General features: G+C 37.1%; 1 protein-coding gene across 1 annotated transcript; it reads right to left on the bottom strand.

Moving 5' to 3' along the window:
- Positions 1 to 1,934: 1,934 nt before the first annotated feature.
- On the bottom strand, positions 1,935 to 21,682 carry VMA21 (vacuolar ATPase assembly factor VMA21). The gene is made up of 3 exons (XM_053691593.1): positions 21,569 to 21,682; positions 14,007 to 14,116; positions 1,935 to 2,251 (listed from the first exon to the last, which is right to left on the bottom strand). Exons 1-3 carry the CDS (start codon positions 21,619 to 21,621, stop codon positions 2,109 to 2,111), a joined length of 306 nt encoding a protein of 101 aa, XP_053547568.1. The 5' UTR covers positions 21,622 to 21,682; the 3' UTR covers positions 1,935 to 2,108.
- Positions 21,683 to 22,249: the final 567 nt, after the last annotated feature.

Raw genomic sequence — 22,249 nt, 5'->3', positions numbered from 1 at the left:
GATATTAAATTATAAATAATAAAATATAAGTATAAATCATATTATTTTAATGGTAAAGTTATATAACAAAAAAACTAAATAGCAGTATCTCTCCAGTGGAGTGCAACTCTTTAAAATTGTGTGACAATGCATGGTTTTGCCATTGTTTTTGGCAATTAGGTTACTTATTGCAGCTGCGCACCACACTGCTGGTAGTTAAGGGTTTAATCAGGTAGCTTGTAAAGTTAATTTTAGTTGTAGTGTAGAGATTACCTCCCACCTCCTGATCCCTTCCAAACAGCTCTATTCCCTCACCCACCCTCCACTGGTCGTCACCATCTTAGGTACTCTCAGACAGGCTGTTAGTATGCAGTTTCGGGATAGTATTTTTATTTTAATTTCTGTAATGTAGGAAACACTCCTCATCCACCCACCTCCCTGATCCTCCCCAAAACAAATCTCTAACCCTACCCCCTCTCATTAGGTGCCACCATCTTAGGTATGGCAGATGTCTGCCAGTACCCACTTTATAGTTTAAAAAAAAAAATATATATATATATATATATATATATATATATATATATAAAAACATTTCTGTAGTGTGATTCCCCCCCCCAACCAATTGTACAAAGGACACCCCCACCTCATCCCCCTCTCCGTAGTGGTAGTCTAGGTATCCAACACTTTTTCTCAGTAGGTATTGAAGCGCCCCTTCCACCTGACTCCCTCCAACAGCATCACTGCAATCCAATGCAGACAGTGACGCAGATCAGCCTTCCTATAGTAAGGGGATCACGATCAGTGTTCCCTTACCAATTTGAAGGCAGATGCCTTCTGCCTCTGGCTGCAGTTTTAGCTGTCAAAACTGATAGCCGAGACTGCAGAATGAGACAGAAGGTTGGATGTAGGTACTATGTCAACATGGTATGCTGAGCAAAAGTACCCTGTGACATAGTACTTACATCCTATTGGCTTAAAGGGACACTCAGGTCAAATTACATTTTTATGATTCAGATACAGCATGTAATTTTAAACAGCTTTCTAATTTACTTCCATTAAAAAAAATAAAAATTGCACAGTCTTATATTTACACTTTTTGAGTCACCAGCTCCTACTGAGCATGTGCAAGAATTTACAGACTATACGTATATGCATTTGTGATTGCTGTCACATGGTACCGGGGGAGTGTAAATATACAGAACTTTGAAATTAGTTAGAAAAAAAAAAAAATCTACTACTCATTTAAAATTCAGAGTAAATGCTATTGCATTGTCTTGTTATCTTGCATTTGTTGATTAAGCAAATCTACTGTGTTTACTGGTCCTTTAAGGGTTTAATATATATTGTTATGTGTATATATCTATAATGAAGATTGTGAGTTGTAATTTGTTATGCATTTGATGTGCTGACGTAGGCTTTATGGAGTTAGCAGATTATGTACAGGTTTTCAGATGTCTCATATAAGGAGAAGTGACACAGGTACAGCAGCAGTCTATGATTAAGGCATTCTGGCCAAAACGTTAAAGACCGCTGCAGCACGGGTTTAGCTGTTCTTTATATGCAGTTCCTGGAGTTTTACATGATGTAAATTAAGGTTATGTTTTAGCCCTTTTTCAACTGTGCCAAATTTATTTTATCAGAAGAAGATGGATCTCAAATTCAGCATTAAATGAGTAAATAATTGTCAAGGCTAACAAGGCTTAACAATGTTTACAGTTCTATGATATTCACAATCTGTATGTCTGTACTTAAAAGGTTTGAGCAGAAATAGTGCGAAATTCTTGTTACCCGGACAGATTTATCACTCTCAAGTGTATTCATGACAATGCCATGCAAGTTGAGGATAAAATAAGATAAAAACAGAGCTTGCCAGAAAGTGGAAGATGCAAGAAAAAGCCACAAGAAAGGTCAGCTGACATATGAACGACGGGAGATAAATTAATTAAACATTCACATTTGTTAACAAAAACATGTATTTTAATGAAATGCAACGGATTCATTAAAATTTAACAGCTTACTAACTGAGGCAACATATAGTGCATAGTTACAGTTACATTGTACAGTTCGGAAGACCACAAAAAAAAATACAACCACAAAACTAGTTGTTTGAAGAATGATCAAGGAGGTGCTTAGTCTTGTTTTCCTTCACGCCACTGCCGAGAACCTTCATTCCATGCAACATATACAAACATAGCCAAAACCACATGCACAGAAATTACAGCCACAATGGCGGCATAAAAATAGCTGTCTTTGTTGGACATTCCATATCCACCTAGAAACAGAAGAAAAAAGAAATTGACAGTGAGCAGATTTATGAGGATAAATTATTCAGGCTTGTTACCCAAGTATATAATAAAGGAAAACCAAAATAGATAAAATTATTTTGCCAGCAGAAAAGATGCAGTGGATCCATACCATCAATTAAACTTTTTAAATAATAAAACTATATTAAAATGTGGGTTGTTTTATTTATTTTTTAATGGAGAAAAACGATTAGTAGCCATCCTTTAAATACTTTCTACTTCATTTGTCAGCTATCACTTGCAAGAAATGAAACATGAGTTACATTATACATAAAGAAATTTCCATATCTTGGCTCACGGTCATAAGTAGCATTCAAAGAAGACTAGCCTTTAATCAGGGCTAGACAAAAAAAAAAAAAAAGAAACTACACATTTTAACATGGGCATAAAAATCCTTCCCTACCTGTTCCATACTGACTATATTTTTCTCTTTTTAAAAAAATCAATAGAAAAAAAAAAAAAAAGGGACAAAAAGCTTGGTAAGTGATATTTAGGGACTTGAGCCAAGATATGGAATTTTTAGCTAGTAAGATTAAAGGGACAGTCCACAATAGAATTTTTATTGTTTTAATAGAATTTTTATTGTTTTAAAAGATAGATTATCCCTTTATTACCTATTCGCCAGTTTTGCACAACACAGTTGTATTAATATACTTTTTACTAGGGATGCGCCGAAATATAGGCAGCAGAAATGTTTTGGCCAAAAATGGCATTTTCGGTTATTTCGGTTTAGTTTTTCTATCCTGTTATTTTCTGTAAAATTATTGTGTAGCATATTTCAAATTTTAAGCTAGCTTAGAGCTGCTGTTTGAGTTCATTACTTGACTTACTGTTTTGCATACAATAATAGTTTTCTTGGACTGTACTTTATTTGGAGAATTGGTAAAAAATTTAAAAATAATCTGTTAAATCTGATTCTATTACATAGAACTGAATGCAGAATGTATATTGATATTAAATTAATATAATCAATATAATATTCTTCATTCAGTCCTATATAACAAACCGTTTAAAAGATTTTTATTTATACTGTTTTTTTTAAAAGTTATTTTCTGACCAATTTTGGTGTGTTACTTTCAATAAAAGTGCTTTTATTGTAGTTTTCATTTTAGATTAAATTCATTAAAAAAGGCTTATAGTATTAAGACAATTATAGAAAAAAAAAATATTTTCAAATCATTTTGTTTAAAATAAAATCATTTTCAATTTTTGGCCAAGGGCATCCTGAATTTTCGGTTTCGTTCCAGAATTTTCATTTCGATGCATCCCTACTTTTTTACCTCTGTGATTATCTTGTATCTAAGCATATAACTTTTGTTGTGCTAAATTATAAATAACTCCTTGGGCATGAGCACAATAACATCTATATGGCTCACATGAGCTAGCAGTCTCCTGTTGTGAAAAGCAAATAAAAAAGCATGTGATAAGAGGATGTCTGTAGTGGCTTAGAAACAGGCAGACATTTAGAGGTTTAAATGTCAAATAAAATATATTAATATAACAATGTTGGTAGTAAAGGAATTATCTATATTTTTAAATAGCAATTTCAGTGTAGCCTGTCCCTTTAAAATTTCTAGTTATCTAGGCTAACTTTGGTAGTACTCACAAATAAAAATGTACCAAGCTAAAGAGCAAAAACATACACACACAAAAAACCTTTAAGAAAACTTTAATTAGAATCGAATGCAGAAACTAGTTTTTCCTCACACACACATGCAGTTTGTAAAATTTCAGAAATGTGTAATGAATGCCACACAGCTACTTTATATAAGTCAATGCCTGATTCATCTGCTCAAAAAGCAGAGTCTGCCTTGTAAAATAAGCTGTAAGTTCCTGTGGCGTAGGTGCCATTCATTATTTGATAAGCTGAGAGAGGATGCAAAGAGCAATCAATCTGGAAATTGCAGCTTTTTGTCAGCGTTCCCCATTTGCAATGTCTTTGTGGAAGATCCCCGTTAGTTTACCCATATTCTTTATCAAAGCAATAAAGATGTGAAGGTGCACAGCATTCCTTTTCCAATTATTATTATTAGCGAAGTAAATATGTTTTGGTCCCAGAGGCAGAACCTTTTTTCACTTTCTACAATGACATTTTTGGGGGCAAAATTTTTCTCCAGGTAATTTTGAAATTAAATACAATTTTAAATTAGGCAGTTATACTAAAGCACTAGCTCAATTGCAATATACTGATTAACTGGAGAATAAAGGCAAATTTTTACATTTTATTTATTATATAGCAGCTGTTAAGAAAAGGCAGTCATCGATCAATGCGATGCTGCTTTGCAGTGCTACCCCGGTTTTTTTTACTATTCTCTTCAAACAGTAGCTGCACTGTGTTAAGGAAAATGTACAAAATGCGACCAGAGCAAAGCGCTGTTTAAAGAGAACAGCCTGTTGTGGAGCAGCGCTGCAAAGCAAAAGTGCTAACAGTTCCTTGTGTCCTGTTCTTTCTGCAGACATGCTGCATTCTCTGCAATGACATCTCAGATCAAAGCATGTTCTGCCTTGGGGGTTTTTGGCATTTAGTGGTTAATCATCACTGCTCCTGCTCTATGCAACCGACTTTTCCAATAATTGCTAGAGTGGAATAATACACAAAACTAAATCTATTAAGAAATGGAGTAGATGTATAAAAGTAATACAATTTAATGCACTGTTACTTGAAACAATAATAAAACAAATATCTTCTATGCAAATATCTAGATAGAAAATAGTTAAAACCTGTTTATATACCATTAAATTTCTAAAAATGCATGAAAAATTTCTAAAATAATAATAATAAAATGTTTTTAAAAAAATGGGACGTCCCACCACAAAACAGATTAAAGGTGCACGTAAACATTTGGTTCAGAAACAGTATATAGATCTACCCTTTGGGGTAAAATCGAATACAAACTGTAGGCCTGTAGTTCTGTATAAGTTAATAGTACAGATACTGAAATGAACGTGGAGTAAAAACACAAAACAAAACGGTCTTCCACAAACTGTTGTTGTTATAAGCCAACTCTTGGAGATAAATCCGGACGAGTGATCTATAAATGTCCATCTAGTTGCTTTCTGACCCGCTGTTAAATGGAGACAGCTTCCGGTCTGGTCTTTCTGCCTTTCCAATTGGCGATCTTGTGGCTTCTCCCAATTTCGTTACTGGCACTCAGGCAGTCCTCTCCTAAAACTGCTCACTCTTATATCCACACTGAGTTTTTCTGAATGTTGAAGGGGGAGGGTCTCTGATTCTTTTTGGTTGTGTGAGAATGGTCACCAGTTCTCAGATGGATTTCCTCATCACTGCCCCTTACTCTGACACCACTTGGCATTAACCTTGATACCCCTGAGACATTCTTATTATTGTGGAGTGAAGGGGTCTGTAATATAATCAGTGGATGTTGTTGTCTACAAGTTTATGAGAACATATCCTTAACACCCTATGTGCACAACTGGAGTTTGAAAGGATACTTTGCCTGCAAGCTTCTGTTCTGATCACAAATATTAAATTCCCCCGTGAAGCTTGCCAACTAAATAGAGCTGAGAGATTTAGTTGCTTCTATGAAAATGCTGAGGACGTCAAAGTAAGGGGGGGTGGGGTGGACCACACATAGGAAATCCTCTGACAACTGGCAACCATTCTCACACAACCAAAAAGAATCAGAGACCCTCCCCGTTTAACATCCAGAAACCCTCAGTGTGGATATAGGTGTGGGCAACTTTATAGGAGAGAACTGCCCAAGTGCCAGTAACTGCATTGGGAGAAGCCGCAAGATCTGAATTTGGAGAAGCAGAAAGACTGGATGCTGCCTCCATTTAAAAGGGACAGTCTACATCAGAATATTATTGTTTTAAAAGATAGATAATCCCTTTATTACCTATTCCCTAGTTTTGCAAAACCAACACAGTTATATTAATACACTTTTTACGTCTGATTTTCTTGTATCTAAGCCTCTGCAAACTGCCCCCTTATATCAGTCTTTTTGACAGACTTGGATTTTAGCCAATCAGTGCTGGCTCCTAGGAACTCCACGTGCGTGAGCATAGTGTTATCTATATGATACACATGAACTAACACCCTCTAGTGGTGAAAAACTGTCAAAGTGCCCTGAGATGAGAGGCGGCCATCAAGGGCTTAGAAATTAGCATATGAACCTCCTGAGTTTAGCTTTCAACTAAGAATACCAAGAGAACAAAGCAAAATTGGTGAGATGTAAATTTGAAAATTGTTTAAAATTACATGCCCTATCTGAATAATGAAAGTTTGTTTTGGACTAGACTGTCCCTTTAACAGCGGGTCAGAAAGCGACAAGATGAACATTATAGATCACTCGTCCGTATTTCTCTACAAAAAAATTAATTCAAAATATTTGTTTTTATGCATTTATAGTTTAAGATATTTTTTTATGGATTTCTAGAGCTTAAATGGTATAAACACACATTTTGACTATTTTCTATCTAGACATTTGTATACAAGATCTTTGATTTTTTATATTGTGTGTCAAGTGACGATTCAATAATTAGAGCAATTAGCAAACACTACACAATGCAGACTGCAATGTGTGGTTCCCTTATTCACTATTTCACTGCTGAGCGGCTCACAAAACTGGCCTTAGAAGAACACTGGTTGGGACAAGAAGGTCTCACTATTAGGAGAATGTCTAATGCATATTTCTAGTACAGGAATTTGGCAACAGTGAGCTTGCTACCAGAAGATGGTTTACATTAACATAAAGGAACTGTGTTTTGCCAATTGCAGAATCTTCTGCCTCATTGAGGGAACTAGTGCCACCCTGGAATTAGATGCCACATGGGGTAAATCTTAAAAATGCCAAAAGAGCCAAGCTAATCAGAGTTCAAATGTTTATTGTAAACAATAACCCATCTGCTGACAAATTGTCTTGAATTAATTGATTATTTAAGACTTCTCCTCAACCTAGGGTACAGAAATCTGTGGTAAAGAAAACAGAAATTCCATCAGGAGTGTTGCACATGATTTTGTCGAGATTTGGTATTAAAATCTTCCCTGAACAAGCACAAAAGAGCCAGATGCTAGAACATTTATGAAAACCACCTAAAGAAAATAGTTTAGATCAGGCCTGGAAGAAAAAAAAAAAGAAAAAAACACCATATTGCACAAAATAGCATATATCATAACTTTTAATCAACATGGTAAAATTAGACCATTTTCGTCAAACTTTTTTTTTGCTTTATGCTGAATTAAAAATAGCATTAAAGGGACAGTCTACACCAGAATTTGAATTTTTAAACATATAGATAATCCCTTTATTACCTATTCCCCAGTTTTGAATAACCAACACAGTTATATTAATACCTCTGTGATTACCTTGTTTTTAAGCCTCTGGAAACTGCCCCCTTATTTCAGTTCTTTTGACAGACTTGCATTCTAGCCAATCAGTGCTGGTTCCTATGTAACTCCACGTGCGTGAGCACAATGTTATCTATATGACACACAAACTGATGCCCTCTAGTGGTGAAAAACTGTCAAAATGCATTCAGATTAGAGGCAGTCGTCAAGGTCTAAGAAATTGGCATATGCGCCTACCTAGGTTCAGTTTTCGACTAAGAATACCAAGAGAACAAAGCAAAAACATAATTTATGCTTACCTGATAAATTCCTTTCTTCTGTAGTGTGATCAGTCCACGGGTCATCATTACTTCTGGGATATTACTCCTCCCCAACAGGAAGTGCAAGAGGATTCACCCAGCAGAGCTGCACATAGCTCCTCCCCTCTACGTCACTCCCAGTCATTCGACCAAGGACCAACGAGAAAGGAAAAGCCAAGGGTGAAGTGGTGACTGGAGTATAAATTAAAAAATATTTACCTGCCTTAAAAACAGGGCGGGCCGTGGACTGATCACACTACAGAAGAAAGGAATTTATCAGGTAAGCATAAATTATGTTTTCTTCTGTTAAGTGTGATCAGTCCACGGGTCATCATTACTTCTGGGATACCAATACCAAAGCAAAAGTACACGGATGACGGGAGGGATAGGCAGGCTCTTTATACAGAAGGAACCACTGCCTGAAGAACCTTTCTCCCAAAAATAGCCTCCGATGAAGCAAAAGTGTCAAATTTGTAAAATTTGGAAAAAGTATGAAGCGAAGACCAAGTTGCAGCCTTGCAAATCTGTTCAACAGAGGCCTCATTCTTGAAGGCCCAAGTGGAAGCCACAGCTCTAGTAGAATGAGCTGTAACTCTTTCAGGAGGCTGCTGTCCAGCAGTCTCATAAGCTAAACGAATTATGCTACGAAGCCAAAAAGAAAGAGAGGTAGCGGAAGCTTTTTGACCTCTCCTCTGCCCAGAGTAAATGACAAACAGAGAAGACGTTTGTCGAAATTCCTTAGTTGCCTGTAAGTAAAATTTTAGAGCACGGACTACATCCAGGTTGTGCAGTAGACGTTCCTTCTTTGAAGAAGGATTTGGGCATAAAGAAGGAACAACAATCTCTTGATTGATATTCCTGTTAGTAACTACCTTAGGTAAGAACCCAGGTTTAGTACGCAGGACTACCTTATCCGAATGAAAAATCAAATAAGGAGAATCACAATGTAAGGCTGATAATTCAGAGACTCTTCGAGCCGAGGAAATAGCCATTAAAAATAGAACTTTCCAAGATAACAACTTTATATCAATGGAATGAAGGGGTTCAAACGGAACGCCCTGTAAAACATTAAGAACAAGGTTTAAACTCCATGGTGGAGCAACAGTTTTAAACACAGGCTTAATCCTGGCCAAAGCCTGACAAAAAGCCTGGACGTCAGGAACTTCTGACAGACGTTTGTGTAACAGAATGGACAGAGCTGAGATCTGTCCCTTTAATGAACTAGCAGATAAACCCTTTTCTAAACCTTCTTGTAGAAAAGACAATATCCTAGGAATCCTAACCTTACTCCAAGAGTAACCTTTGGATTCACACCAATATAGGTATTTACGCCATATCTTATGGTAAATCTTTCTGGTAACAGGTTTCCTAGCCTGTATTAAGGTATCAATAACTGACTCAGAAAACCCACGTCTTGATAAAATCAAGCGTTCAATTTCCAAGCAGTCAGCTTCAGAGAAGTTAGATTTTGATGTTTGAAGGGACCCTGTATCAGAAGGTCCTGTTTCAGAGGTAAAGACCAAGGTGGACAGGATGACAAGTCCACCAGGTCTGCATACCAAGTCCTGCGTGGCCACGCAGGTGCTATTAGAATCACTGATGCTCTCTCTTGTTTGATTCTGGCAATCAATCGAGGAAGTAACGGGAAGGGTGGAAACACGTAAGCCATCCTGAAGTCCCAAGGTGCTGTCAGAGCATCTATCAGGACTGCTCCTGGATCCCTGGATCTGGACCCGTAACGAGGAAGCTTGGCGTTCTGTCGAGACGCCATGAGATCTATCTCTGGTTTGCCCCAACGTCGAAGTATTTGGGCAAAGACCTCCGGATGAAGTTCCCACTCCCCCGGATGAAAAGTCTGACGACTTAAGAAATCCGCCTCCCAGTTCTCCACTCCCGGGATGTGGATTGCTGACAGGTGGCAAGAGTGAGACTCTGCCCAGCGAATTATCTTTGATACTTCCATCATAGCTAGGGAGCTTCTTGTCCCTCCCTGATGGTTGATGTAAGCTACAGTCGTGATGTTGTCCGACTGAAACCTGATGAACCCCCGAGTTGTCAACTGGGGCCAAGCCAGGAGGGCATTGAGAACTGCTCTCAATTCCAGAATGTTTATTGGCAGGAGACTCTCCTCCTGACTCCATTGTCCCTGAGCCTTCAGAGAATTCCAGACGGCACCCCAACCTAGAAGGCTGGCGTCTGTTGTTACAATTGTCCAGTCTGGTCTGCTGAATGGCATCCCCCTGGACAGATGTGGCCGAGAAAGCCACCATAGAAGAGAATTTCTGGTCTCTTGATCCAGATTCAGAGAAGGGGATAAGTCTGAGTAATCCCCATTCCACTGACTTAGCATGCACAGTTGCAGTGGTCTGAGGTGTAAGCGTGCAAAGGGTACTATGTCCATTGCCGCTACCATTAAGCCGATTACCTCCATGCATTGAGCCACTGACGGGTGTTGAATGGAATGAAGGGTGCGGCAAGCACTTTGAAGTCTTGTTAGCCTGTCCTCTGTCAGGTAAATCTTCATTTCTACAGAATCTATAAGAGTCCCCAGGAAGGGAACTCTTGTGAGTGGAACGAGTGAACTTTTCTTTTCGTTCACCTTCCATCCATGTGACCTTAGAAATGCCAGCACTAACTCTGTATGAGACTTGGCAGTTTGAAAGCTTGAAGCTTGTATCAGAATGTCGTCTAGGTATGGAGCTACCGAGATTCCCCGCGGTCTTAGTACCGCCAGAAGAGCACCCAGAACCTTTGTGAAGATTCTTGGAGCTGTAGCCAATCCGAATGGAAGAGCCACAAACTGGTAATGCCTGTCTAGGAAGGCAAACCTTAGGTACCGATAATGATCTTTGTGAATCGGTATGTGAAGGTAAGCATCTTTTAAATCTACAGTGGTCATGTACTGACCCTCTTGGATCATAGGTAAAATTGTCCGAATAGTCTCCATCTTGAACGATGGAACTCTTAGGAATTTGTTTAGGATCTTTAAGTCCAGGATTGGTCTGAAAGTTCCCTCTTTTTTGGGAACCACAAACAGATTTGAGTAAAACCCCTGTCCCTGTTCCGATCGTGGAACTGGATGGATTACTCCCATTAACAAGAGCTCTTGTACGCAGCGTAGAAACGCCTCTTTCTTTGTCTGGATTGTTGACAATCTTGACAGATGAAATCTCTCTCTTGGAGGAGAGTATTTGAAGTCCAGAAGGTATCCCTGAGATATTATCTCTAGCGCCCAGGGATCCTGAACATCTCTTGCCCAAGCCTGGGCGAAGAGAGAAAGTCTGCCCCCCACTAGATCCGATCCCGGATCGGGGGCCCTCAATTCATGCTGTTTTAGGGGCAGCAGCAGGTTTCCTAGTCTGCTTGCCCTTGTTCCAGGACTGGTTAGGTTTCCAGCCTTGTCTGTAGCGAGCAACAGCTCCTTCCTGTTTTGGTGCAGAGGAAGTTGATGCTGCTCCTGCTTTGAAATTACGAAAGGAATGAAAATTAGACTGTCTAGTCTTGGCTTTGGCTTTGTCCTGAGGCAGGGCATGGCCTTTACCTCCTGTAATGTCAGCAATAATCTCTTTCAACCCGGGCCCGAATAAGGTCTGCCCTTTGAAAGGTATATTAAGCAATTTAGACTTAGAAGTAACATCAGCTGATCAGGATTTTAGCCACAGCGCCCTGCGTGCCTGAATGGCGAATCCTGAATTCTTCGCCGTAAATTTAGTAAGATGTACTACGGCCTCCGAAATGAATGAATTAGCTAGTTTAAGGACTCTAAGCCTGTCCGTAATGTCGTCCAGAGTAGCTGAACCAATGTTCTCTTCCAGAGACTCAATCCAGAATGCCGCTGCAGCCGTGATCGGCGCAATGCATGCAAGGGGTTGCAATATAAAACCTTGTTGAACAAACATTTTCTTAAGGTAACACTCTAATTTTTTATCCATTGGATCTGAAAAAGCACAGCTATCCTCCACCGGGATAGTGGTACGCTTAGCTAAGGTAGAAACTGCTCCCTCCACCTTAGGGACCGTTTGCCATAAGTCCCTTGTGGTGGCGTCTATTGGAAACATTTTTCTAAATATCGGAGGGGGTGAGAACGGCACACCGGGTCTATCCCACTCCTTAGTAACAATTTCAGTAAGTCTCTTAGGTATAGGAAAAACCTCAGTACTCGTCGGTACCGCAAAATATTTATCCAACCTACACATTTTCTCTGGTATTGCAACTGTGTTACAATCATTCAGAGCCGCTAACACCTCCCCTAGTAATACACGGAGGTTTTCCAGTTTAAATTTAAAATTTGAAATATCTGAATCCAGTCTGTTTGGATCAGAACCGTCACCCACAGAATGAAGCTCTCCGTCCTCATGTTCTGCCACCTGTGACGCAGTGTCTGACATGGCCCTAATATTATCAGCGCACTCTGTTCTCACCCCAGAGTGATCACGCTTACCTCTTAGCTCTGGTAATTTAGCCAAAACCTCAGTCATAACAGTAGCCATATCCTGTAATGTGATTTGTAATGGCCGCCCAGATGTACTCGGCGCTACAATATCACGCACCTCCCTCTGAGCGGGAGATGTAGGTACTGACACGTGAGGCGAGTTAGTCGGCATAACTCTCCCCTCGTTGTTTGGTGAAATTTGTTCAATTTGTACAGATTGACTTTTATTTAAAGTAGCATCAATACAGTTAGTACATACATTTCTATTGGGCTCCACTTTGGCATTGCAACAAATGACACAGGTATCATCCTCTGAATCAGACATGTTTAACACACTATCAAATAAACTTGTAACTTGGAAATACAATTCAATTAGAATAATATTAAAACGTACTGTGCCTTTAAGAAGCACAGAAGATCTATGACAGTTGAAAATTAATAAATTGAAACAGTTATAGCCTCAATCCTTGTAAATAACACAACTTTAGCAAAGGTTTAATCCCATTAGCAAAGAGAACAAATTCTGAAAGCAGGAAATAAATTACAGAATAAACGTTTTTTATCTCAGTCAAACTATAATTCTCACAGCTCTGCTGAGAGAAATTACCTCCCTCAAAATAAGTTTTGAAGACCCCTGAGCTCTGTAGAGATGAACCGGATCATGCAGGGAATACAATGAGTTGCTGACTGAAATATTTGATGTGTAGTAAAAGCGCCAAAAAACGGCCCCTCCCCCTCACACACAGCAGTGAGGGAGAACAGAAACTGTCAGAAAACAGATTAAGCAACTGCCAAGTGGAAAAATAGTGCCCAAACATTTATTCACTCAGTACCTCAGTAAATGAAAACGATTTTACATTCCAGCAAAAACGTTAAACATAATCTCTAGTTATTAAACAGCTTTATGTATTTCTTACAGTGTAATTCTAGTGAAGTACCATTCCCCAGAATACTGAAGTGTAAAGTATACATACATGACATTATATCGGTATGGCAGGATTTTCTCATCAATTCCATTGTCAGAAAATAAAAACTGCTACATACCTCTATGCAGATTCATCTGCCCGCTGTCCCCTGATCTGAAGTTTACCTCTCCTCAGATGGCCGAGAAACAGCAATATGATCTTAACTACTCCGGCTAAAATCATAACAAAAACTCTGGTAGATTCTTCTTCAAACTCTGCCAGAGAGATAATAACACACTCCGGTGCTATTTTAAAATAACAAACTTTTGATTGAAGATATAAAACTAAGTATAATCACCATAGTCCTCTCACACATCCTATCTAGTCGTTGGGTGCAAGAGAATGACTGGGAGTGACGTAGAGGGGAGGAGCTATGTGCAGCTCTGCTGGGTGAATCCTCTTGCACTTCCTGTTGGGGAGGAGTAATATCCCAGAAGTAATGATGACCCGTGGACTGATCACACTTAACAGAAGAAATAGGTGATAAAAGCAAATAGGACATGTAATTTTAAACAACTTTCCAATCTGAATCATGAAAGTTTATTTGGGACTAGACTGTTCCTTTAAGCATTTATAACAATATAAAAAATGGCTGCCAAACTACATGAACAATTGAATTCTGCATCGTAACATAATTCTAAAAACAAAATTTCACTAAGACACAGAAGGAAAGTCACTGCTTTTTATTACTTTAAAATAAATCCCAAACGTACTGACCTTCAAATACGTAGACCTTAGATGAGAAATACAGTCCAATAGGAAGCATGATCATCAAAATTGTGAAGAATAATAGGGTCTTCAACGTAGATACTAACGAGCCGTCATTTCTGAAAAATCAAAACAATATTTATTAAAACTTCATAAATCTAAACTCAATACATTAAAAGAGACAAACCCTTGCAATCTCTGTTCCCATAGTAGGCACTAAGGGCTAGATTTATTAAAGCTGAGGCGTACAGGGGAGCGTATATGAGCCCCTGTACGCCTCAGCTCGCCTGTGGCGGGGCGAAAATACCCGCAAATATTCGGCATTGCACACAAGCACAATTTTGCGCTCGCGTGCAATCCCGCCCGCGCACAGCCAATCACGCGCAGGCAGGAGCTGTCAATCTCCTCGGTCTGACTAGACCGAGGAGATTGAATTTCGCCACATTAGAGGTGGCGAAGAGGCTAGGGAAGCAGCGGTCTGGTGACCGCTGCTTGATAAATGACGGCGAGCAAGTTCTTGTGAGAACTTGCAGCCGTAGGGCGTTAATAAATCTAGCCCTAAGTTAGCCCACTTAAAATGTACCCCCCATATACCATAAGTGGTCTACAATAAATAACAAAAACACCTCAGTATTATCATCCAGTTAATATCTCCATCAATATTATAATAATTACAATTTATGTTAGCTACAATGTTTGGAGGATGATTATCCTACATTTAAATATTGAAGATAAATTGGATACCATAATAATATTTAGATCAGCTATCCCCTCCTATAGCAATAATAGCCCCGTCTCCCCACTCTGTTTACTTTGGTAAACATAGGAAAATGCATCCTTTGAATACCCTATCTTTAGTTTTCTTCATTTCCCCCTAAAAAAACTCCCCCGTAGCTATAGATGTTCCTTGAGAAGCCTATATCTACTACTTGGGGACATTTTGTTGGTTATTCTATTGTCTATTATGGGGATATACAATATATATATATATATATATATATATATATATATATATATATATATATATATATATATATATATATTTATATTAAAAAATAACCAAAAAACATGAGGTAATGTACTATTCGTGCATAAAACGACCCTTACAAAACACGGTATCTAATAATATTTCTGCTATTTCATAATATTTGTCCATTGTGACATTTACTAAGCTTATATATTGTATTATACTGAATATCTGTATTTCTTTTTTATGCCTCAATAAAAATTATTTAAAAATAAAATTAAAACACACACACAAAAAAAAAGTCAACCCTCTCAAAAAATCATTCAAAATCAAGGGAAAAGTATAACATTTTAAAAACTTTCTAATTTATGTCTAATTGTACTTTGTTCTCCGAGTATCCTTTGTTGAAAAGCAGATAGGACGGTGTAGGAGTGTGCATGTGACTGGAGCAATCTATGGCAGCAGTTTTAGAATGATGCTATACATTTGCAAGAACAGCAGGTAGCAGCAGTGTTTCCTGTCATGCACTGCTTCAGAAATGTCCACACTAGCTATCTATTCAGCAAAGAATACCATGAGAATGAAGTAAAATGAAAACTTTGTTAAAACTATGTTCTTCTGTCTGAATCACATAAAAAAAAAGTTTGTGCTAGCCAGTGTCTTCTACCATAGCAATAATATGTTTAGTTATTGTAACCACGTACAATTGAATGAAGTCCTCTTCATGTAAAGAAGAAAAAAATCTCTTGAAACTACATTTTTTACTAAACCGTAATCTGAAAAAATCTATTTACTAAGATCACAAAAATCTGGATCACCAAACCAGGTTTTTATTATATGAAAAATTTAAATGTAAAAGATAAAGATAACTCAGGAAAATCAGCATAAATTATTTTGTTAATGAACAGCATGTGTGTACTGCCATAGAAGATTTCAATGTAACAGAGCAACTGCAATGTCAAAATCTCTATTTTCTTTAAATATTCTTTAGATAGCTAACATGTACAAATGTTTTGAGTAAACATGTCTTTGTTCATAGCCAAGGATTGTTGTCTTTTAAAATAGGTTATATTCCGGTTCAGAACCTTACTTTGTTATCTACCAAGATCAAAACGGGAAAACAAAAACTGTATAAATATCAAAGATGTTGTTTATATATTTAAAATATATGAATTAAAAATAGGAGCAGTTCAGTTTAAAAAAAAAAATGTCTGTAGGGGGAATGTTTTGTGTATTCTATTAACCAATAAAACTACTTGTGTTAACTAGTTTCTGAATGACACATTCTGATCCATGCAAGTTTCAGTGGGCTGTTTATTTATATGAAAACTTGCCTAAGATTTTTTTGCTGACATATAAAAGATCATACAACTGTATCATTGGTTTACACATGGCAGAATTTTGGATCATGCCAATAATATAAAAAATGTCACAAAGGATGTATCCAAAAGGTAAAAACTATCACATCAGTGGCACGACATTTTCTAAAAATTCACAAAAAAGTGGAATCCCTGACTTGAAATATGCTGCGATACAGAAAATCTGTCTGGGCATAAGAGAAGGAAATCTGGAAAAAGCACTTTTAAAGTCAGAATGTAGATGGATATATCTATTAGACTCCATACAACCAAAAGGACTCAAATGAATATAACAATTACTTTGTATACCTATAAATATAGTACATCACAACCAAATATATTTAATTCTGCACATTTGCCGCAGCTCATTACTACTTAATAAATAATGCTTGATTAAGGATTTCATCCCTTTCCTAGACACTTTTCCCTTATTCTCCAAATAATTATTTGTGTTAATTACTTAACACTTTACTACCCAAGTATGCATACTTTGTAAGCAACAATACACAATATTTAATAATGCAATTCATTTGTGACACTCTATCACTAAGTTTTTCATATACTTCACATCCACTTCACTTTATTACGATAATTTTAATGTAACCTACCTCTTTAACTATGTGCACACAACCAATGTTCTCTTCAACACACTTTTAAGTAACAAATTCATAGAAATTGACTTTCACATAATATTTAGAAATAACTATTCCTGCACCCTTAAAATTTACACTCACTAATGTGAGCCAAATTAAACTACTTTCCTCTTCAAAACATAACTGGTATCTATTGCCCTAGAAATTTATGAACAACCCACTTAACTCTAGAGAAATACTAACATTAATAGACACCATACCCCTATGACACTCTATTAAAATATGTCAGAAATGGTACACAGTGTTCTGCGTAATCTAGCTTTTGTCATTAAAACATCTGTCATTATTGTCATGCGACTGATGTATCCAATACTTTAATTATAAATACCAACCTGTAATAAATAGATCAAAAACCCTGCATATGGTCCTATTACCAAATAATATCTCGGTGGTATAATACAAAGTACACACAACAAGTGAAAGTATGTACAATAAGAACATTTAGAACTTATTCTTCAGTAGCAAAATAAAGAACTCCCTGATAAAGTAACATATATTATCGTAACCAACATGCATAAGTTTGCAAAATGTGACAGAGTATAGCATAAGGCTTTGAATGAAAAATGTATCCCCATTGGATGCCTAAACATGATTAACATGCAATCCTACCAATCAGAATTAAGATAATTCCTCATGATCATCCTATCCCACAAACAAGGTGGGACTTACGAACCAGTAAATAGATTTACCAAACAGCCAGCATGTAACCCCTCTGAGGAAGCATGAGCGAAACACGTGTCAGGGATATGGCTTCAGAGAGTTCATACTCTTGTTTTTTAACCGCTTATAATTGTTGATTGCAATAATTTTTGTCAATAGCTTGTAAATGTGTGTTATATTCTGAGATCAGACGTTATGCTATGATAGTGAAACAAGTCAGTTAAACATTAAAGTGAAAGTCAATCCTATTGTTTTACAAACACTAGGATTGACTATTAAAAAAAATAAAAGGGGACATTCATTCATGAAGTATAAGATACTGTCAGGGTTTTTTTCCCTGCTTTGTTTGCCATGTGCTGCTGGCAGCCATTTTACTCACCTCTTGCTGACTCTGGTGCATAGTGTGTGATGCTGCTCATTTCCTGCCCTTTTATGGCTATACTGGTGTACATCATCCATGTGAGACAGGTTGCAGTCTAAGAATTGTGATGTCATCACTTATTATTTAAAGGGCTTCTGTTCAGTATGCTTTGCCCTTGCGTTGTCTGAGACCTGTTTGTGAGAGTTCCTGTGTATTACCTGGCTGTCTGACGTCCCTCCTGGTTTCTGATCCCTGGCTGCTTCCTGACTCTGCCGTTCTCCTTGTTCCTGATTCCGGCTCGTCTCAGTACTCGCTTTGGCTCCTGACTCGGCTCGTCTGACTACCAGCTCTGGTTTTGACTCCTGGCTTGTTATTTGACTTGTGGACTTTATTATTTGTTGCTATTAATAAAGGTGTGATTATTTTTGCACTTCTCTTCTCAGTCTGATTCCTGGCACCCTGACAGATACTTCATGTAGAAAACTCCTTTATTTGTTTCAATCGATCGTTGTTCTTAGCTGCTACAGCAGCCTACGGCTAAAAAATTTTTTTTGCTAAAATGAGGCGTTTTCACCTCTTAGCCAGTAGCCCTGCGGTAAATCCGGCTCCCATTGACTTTCACTTTGCTTAAAAGCCCCTTCTATAGCGGGGGCTAGATTAGACAGAATCTATTACACTGAACAGCTGTGCTAAAGTTAACTGTGCAAGGACTTTATAATTACAGAGAGTATTATCTAGATAGCTTTAATCTCGCAATCTGACATCCCACATATTAACACAGGTCCTCTTGTTACAATGTTATTTCTGAATTTATTAAAGAGACACTGAACCCAAATTTTTCCTTTCATGATTCAGATAGAGCATGAAATTTTAAGCAACTTTCTAATTTACTCCTATTATCAATTTTTCTTCGTTCTCTTGCTATCTTTATTTGAAAAAGAAGGCATCTAAGCTAAGGAGCCAGCCAATTTTTGGTACTCTGGACATCACTTGTTTATTGGTAGGTGAATTTACTTACCAATTAGCAAGAACAACCCAGGGTGTTCACCAAAAATCGGCCAGCATCTAAACTTGCATTCTTGCTTTTCAAATGAAGATACCAAGAGTATTAAGAAAATTTGATAATAGGCGTAAATTAGAAAGTTGCTTAAAAATATACTATATAAAATTGTAGGGGTAAAGCACTCTTTTTTGTTACAGACTTTGTAACTCATTTTTCTAGGAGTGTGAAAAGAGGTCTATTGGTTATTGATATGTGTTTTTACAGCTAAAATGTTTGATGAAAGAAAAAAAAACATATATACACACCCTGTAGTCTAGCAGTTTTATCCACAATACTTGAACAAAAAATCCTTTTGACATTTTTAAACTAGCCAGTTTTTTTTTTAAACTACAGCAATATCCATGGTTTACACACAGCAGTGTAAAAATACTTGATTTTGCCCAATAAGATATTTTTAGAGATATAATGGTTGAAGAAAAAAAAAAAAAAACCCATATCCTTGAGTTTAGAATTTTTTTCCCCAATACTTAAAACTTTCATGATTCAGATAGGGCACACAATTATAAACAACTTTCTAATTTCACTTTAACAAATTTGCTTTGTTCTCTTGGAATTCTTGTTTAAAGCCAAACCTAGAAAGACTCATAAGCTCATGTCTAAGCTGTTTAAAGCCACCTCTTATATCAGTGCATTTTGACAGTTTTTCCACAGTTAAACACAGCTAGTGCATGTGTGCCATATAGATAATATTGTGCTCCCACCCATGGAGTTATTTATGAGTCAGCACTGATTGGCTAACATGCAAGTCTGTCAAAAGAACTGAGATAAGGGGGCAGTCAGCAAAGGCTTAGATAGAAGGTAATCCAAGAGATAAAAAGGTATATTAATATAACCGTGTTGGTTGTGCGAAACTGGGAAATAAAAGGGATTATCTATCTTTTTAAACAATAAAACATTTCAAGTAAACTGTCCCTTCAAATTAACACATTTTCTATGGTTTTACAAATTTTGGAAGATTTTTCCTTACATTTTAATAAATATTGTATTCTATGATATCTAACTTCACCCCTGACTCGTAGCAAACAGATCAATGGCCAAGTCTTATTGCAATCTACACCTATTAACTATGTAAGCAGTGTACATGTGGATCTGCATAGTACATTTCAAAACTACCAATGAAGAACTTGCTGTCAAAGCTGATCACACAGTGTTCTCCCCAGGACTTACTTACTGGGCACACAAACAGCCTGATTTTACCAACCACTTTGGCTAAAGTTGAAACCAATTATTGTGCTAAAATAAGCTAATCTGAAATATTGTCAATGTTTGTCTCAGTGTTTGTTTGAAAAATTACAGTGAAGCCATTTTATTTTAAATTTTGCAATATATTTGTGCTTTGTATAGTGTAAGTAAAATATATAAATAACAGAAAAAAATATAAAATATTATATTGCAAAGTATTACACCAGCTACGTCATAATGTAAACTGGTTGGCAAACTTTACTGTGTTCATGTGTGAGATAAAAAGCTGGATACAGTATGATCCATACTTTTGAGTAAAGGAAACTTACATCCAGAAGGATCTAGACGTGTTTGTTTGAAAAAGACTGACATATTGGTCTGTTTTTTATATAGAAAAACAAAGTTAGATCTAGCAGGATTCAGGTTTGTATGTACAAAGCAAACATAGATCCATCAAGATCCAACAGGATCTAGCAATATTCAGCTTTTGCCAACACCAAAAAATCGTGATAATAAATGGGGTAAAAGTGATCAAGTGGTTTGACGCTGCTAATGACAACTATATGTTTAATCAATGACCTTGAAGGTGTTTAGTTGTCAACATACACTGCAAAAGAAAAACAGTTTTTCATATATCTGATTGTGTAACAGAACACAGAAGTAATAAACGTTTGTGTTAATTTTAGATTTCTATATGTTCAAAGCACTATCAAGTCATATATATATATTATTTTTTTATATGCACACACATACATGAGATTCAATAATTAGTCATATTCAAGCCCGTTAAAGAAACTTAGATGCTCTTGTATCTAATATATTTCAAAAGTTCTGGCTCTGTTCTGTTGCTAATAAAGTTTTCCTGCTGGTTAGTGTTGCAGGAAAAAAAACGAGGTCAGGTAAGCTTTCTGGCCCAACGATCTAGTAAATATTGTAAATTCATAGCTAATGACTAATTGTGTTGCTTTAACTACTATATCCCTTTTCCCTCACATAATCCTCCTCACACGTATTCATTTCCACAGACGCCTGTCACCCCTAACACAACCATGGTCCTTGCGCCCACGTTACACCTGCACCATACGACCACATAGCATATCCATCAGCACAGCACCACGAAAATACTAGCTCTAACAAGCATATTAGCATTAACCAAAATATAACGTGATACTATTAAATGTCATTAGGTTTTCACCCTGACACTATATTTCTCCCTAACAATTAAAATGCGTCAGATGCCTTGGCTCATTTATAGATTAATTCCTCGGCTCCTTGTAGCTTAAAACCTTCCTCCCATAGCAATTGATTCTCAGTGTGTGTGACTCACTGTCTGAGGTCCACAACGGGCAAGGGACCCGAATTTAGAGAGGTTTTGTCCATACTTCCGTGCTTCAAGTGTATAATCTGCACTTCCGCACACTGACACCGCTCAGTCACGTGATCTACGTCATATGATACAGCCTAAAGCTCAGCGATTGATCTCAATCACGTGGGTGATTCAAGCCTCGTTCTGGCTCACGCACGCTCATGTCTTATGATTTTTTTTAACTCTATTTTAAACTCCGTCACTGATTGCACTTTTAGCAATATATCTGTATCACTTTGGTAGAGAAAAAAACAGTCCGATTGGGGCGTATATAAAATTAAGGCGCTAAATTTTTATAGTTTTGTTAAATTTATCTGCTATCGCCTTTTATTTCGTAAAATTATTCAGTCTGTATTTTTGATCTTTTACATAAATTGACATTGCAATGACCTCTAGTGATGGTGCTAAAATACTGTATGTGCTGTTAGATCACTGGGTAATTTAAATTGTATTGCCACGACGCTTGCTTTTGGAGTTTTAAGGGCATTTTCAAACCTTTTTTTAAAAAAACAAACAAAAAAAAACTGAAGGAAGAAATCTAGTATGAACTTAACGATTAAGAAGTGTGACGTTATATTTGCAACTAGACAATTTCCCGTTACATATGCACATTTCACTGTTTTAATAATAGTATAAACATAA

This window comes from Bombina bombina, chromosome 1 (assembly GCF_027579735.1).
Source record: "Bombina bombina isolate aBomBom1 chromosome 1, aBomBom1.pri, whole genome shotgun sequence".
Taxonomy (NCBI): domain Eukaryota; kingdom Metazoa; phylum Chordata; class Amphibia; order Anura; family Bombinatoridae; genus Bombina; species Bombina bombina.
Note: the sequence above shows the minus strand (reverse complement) of the source record. Positions and strands in the feature narration are given on the sequence as shown.

Coding starts and splice junctions, on each gene's coding strand:
- VMA21 (XM_053691593.1), bottom strand. CDS start 21,621: ATGGACAAAACCTCTCTAAATTCGGGTCCCTTGCCCGTTGTGGACCTC. Junction 14,117..21,568: donor CCCGTTGTGGACCTCAGACA/GTGAGTCACACA, acceptor TTGATTTTTCAG/AAATGACGGCTCGTTAGTAT. Junction 2,252..14,006: donor TAAGGTCTACGTATTTGAAG/GTCAGTACGTTT, acceptor TTCTGTTTCTAG/GTGGATATGGAATGTCCAAC.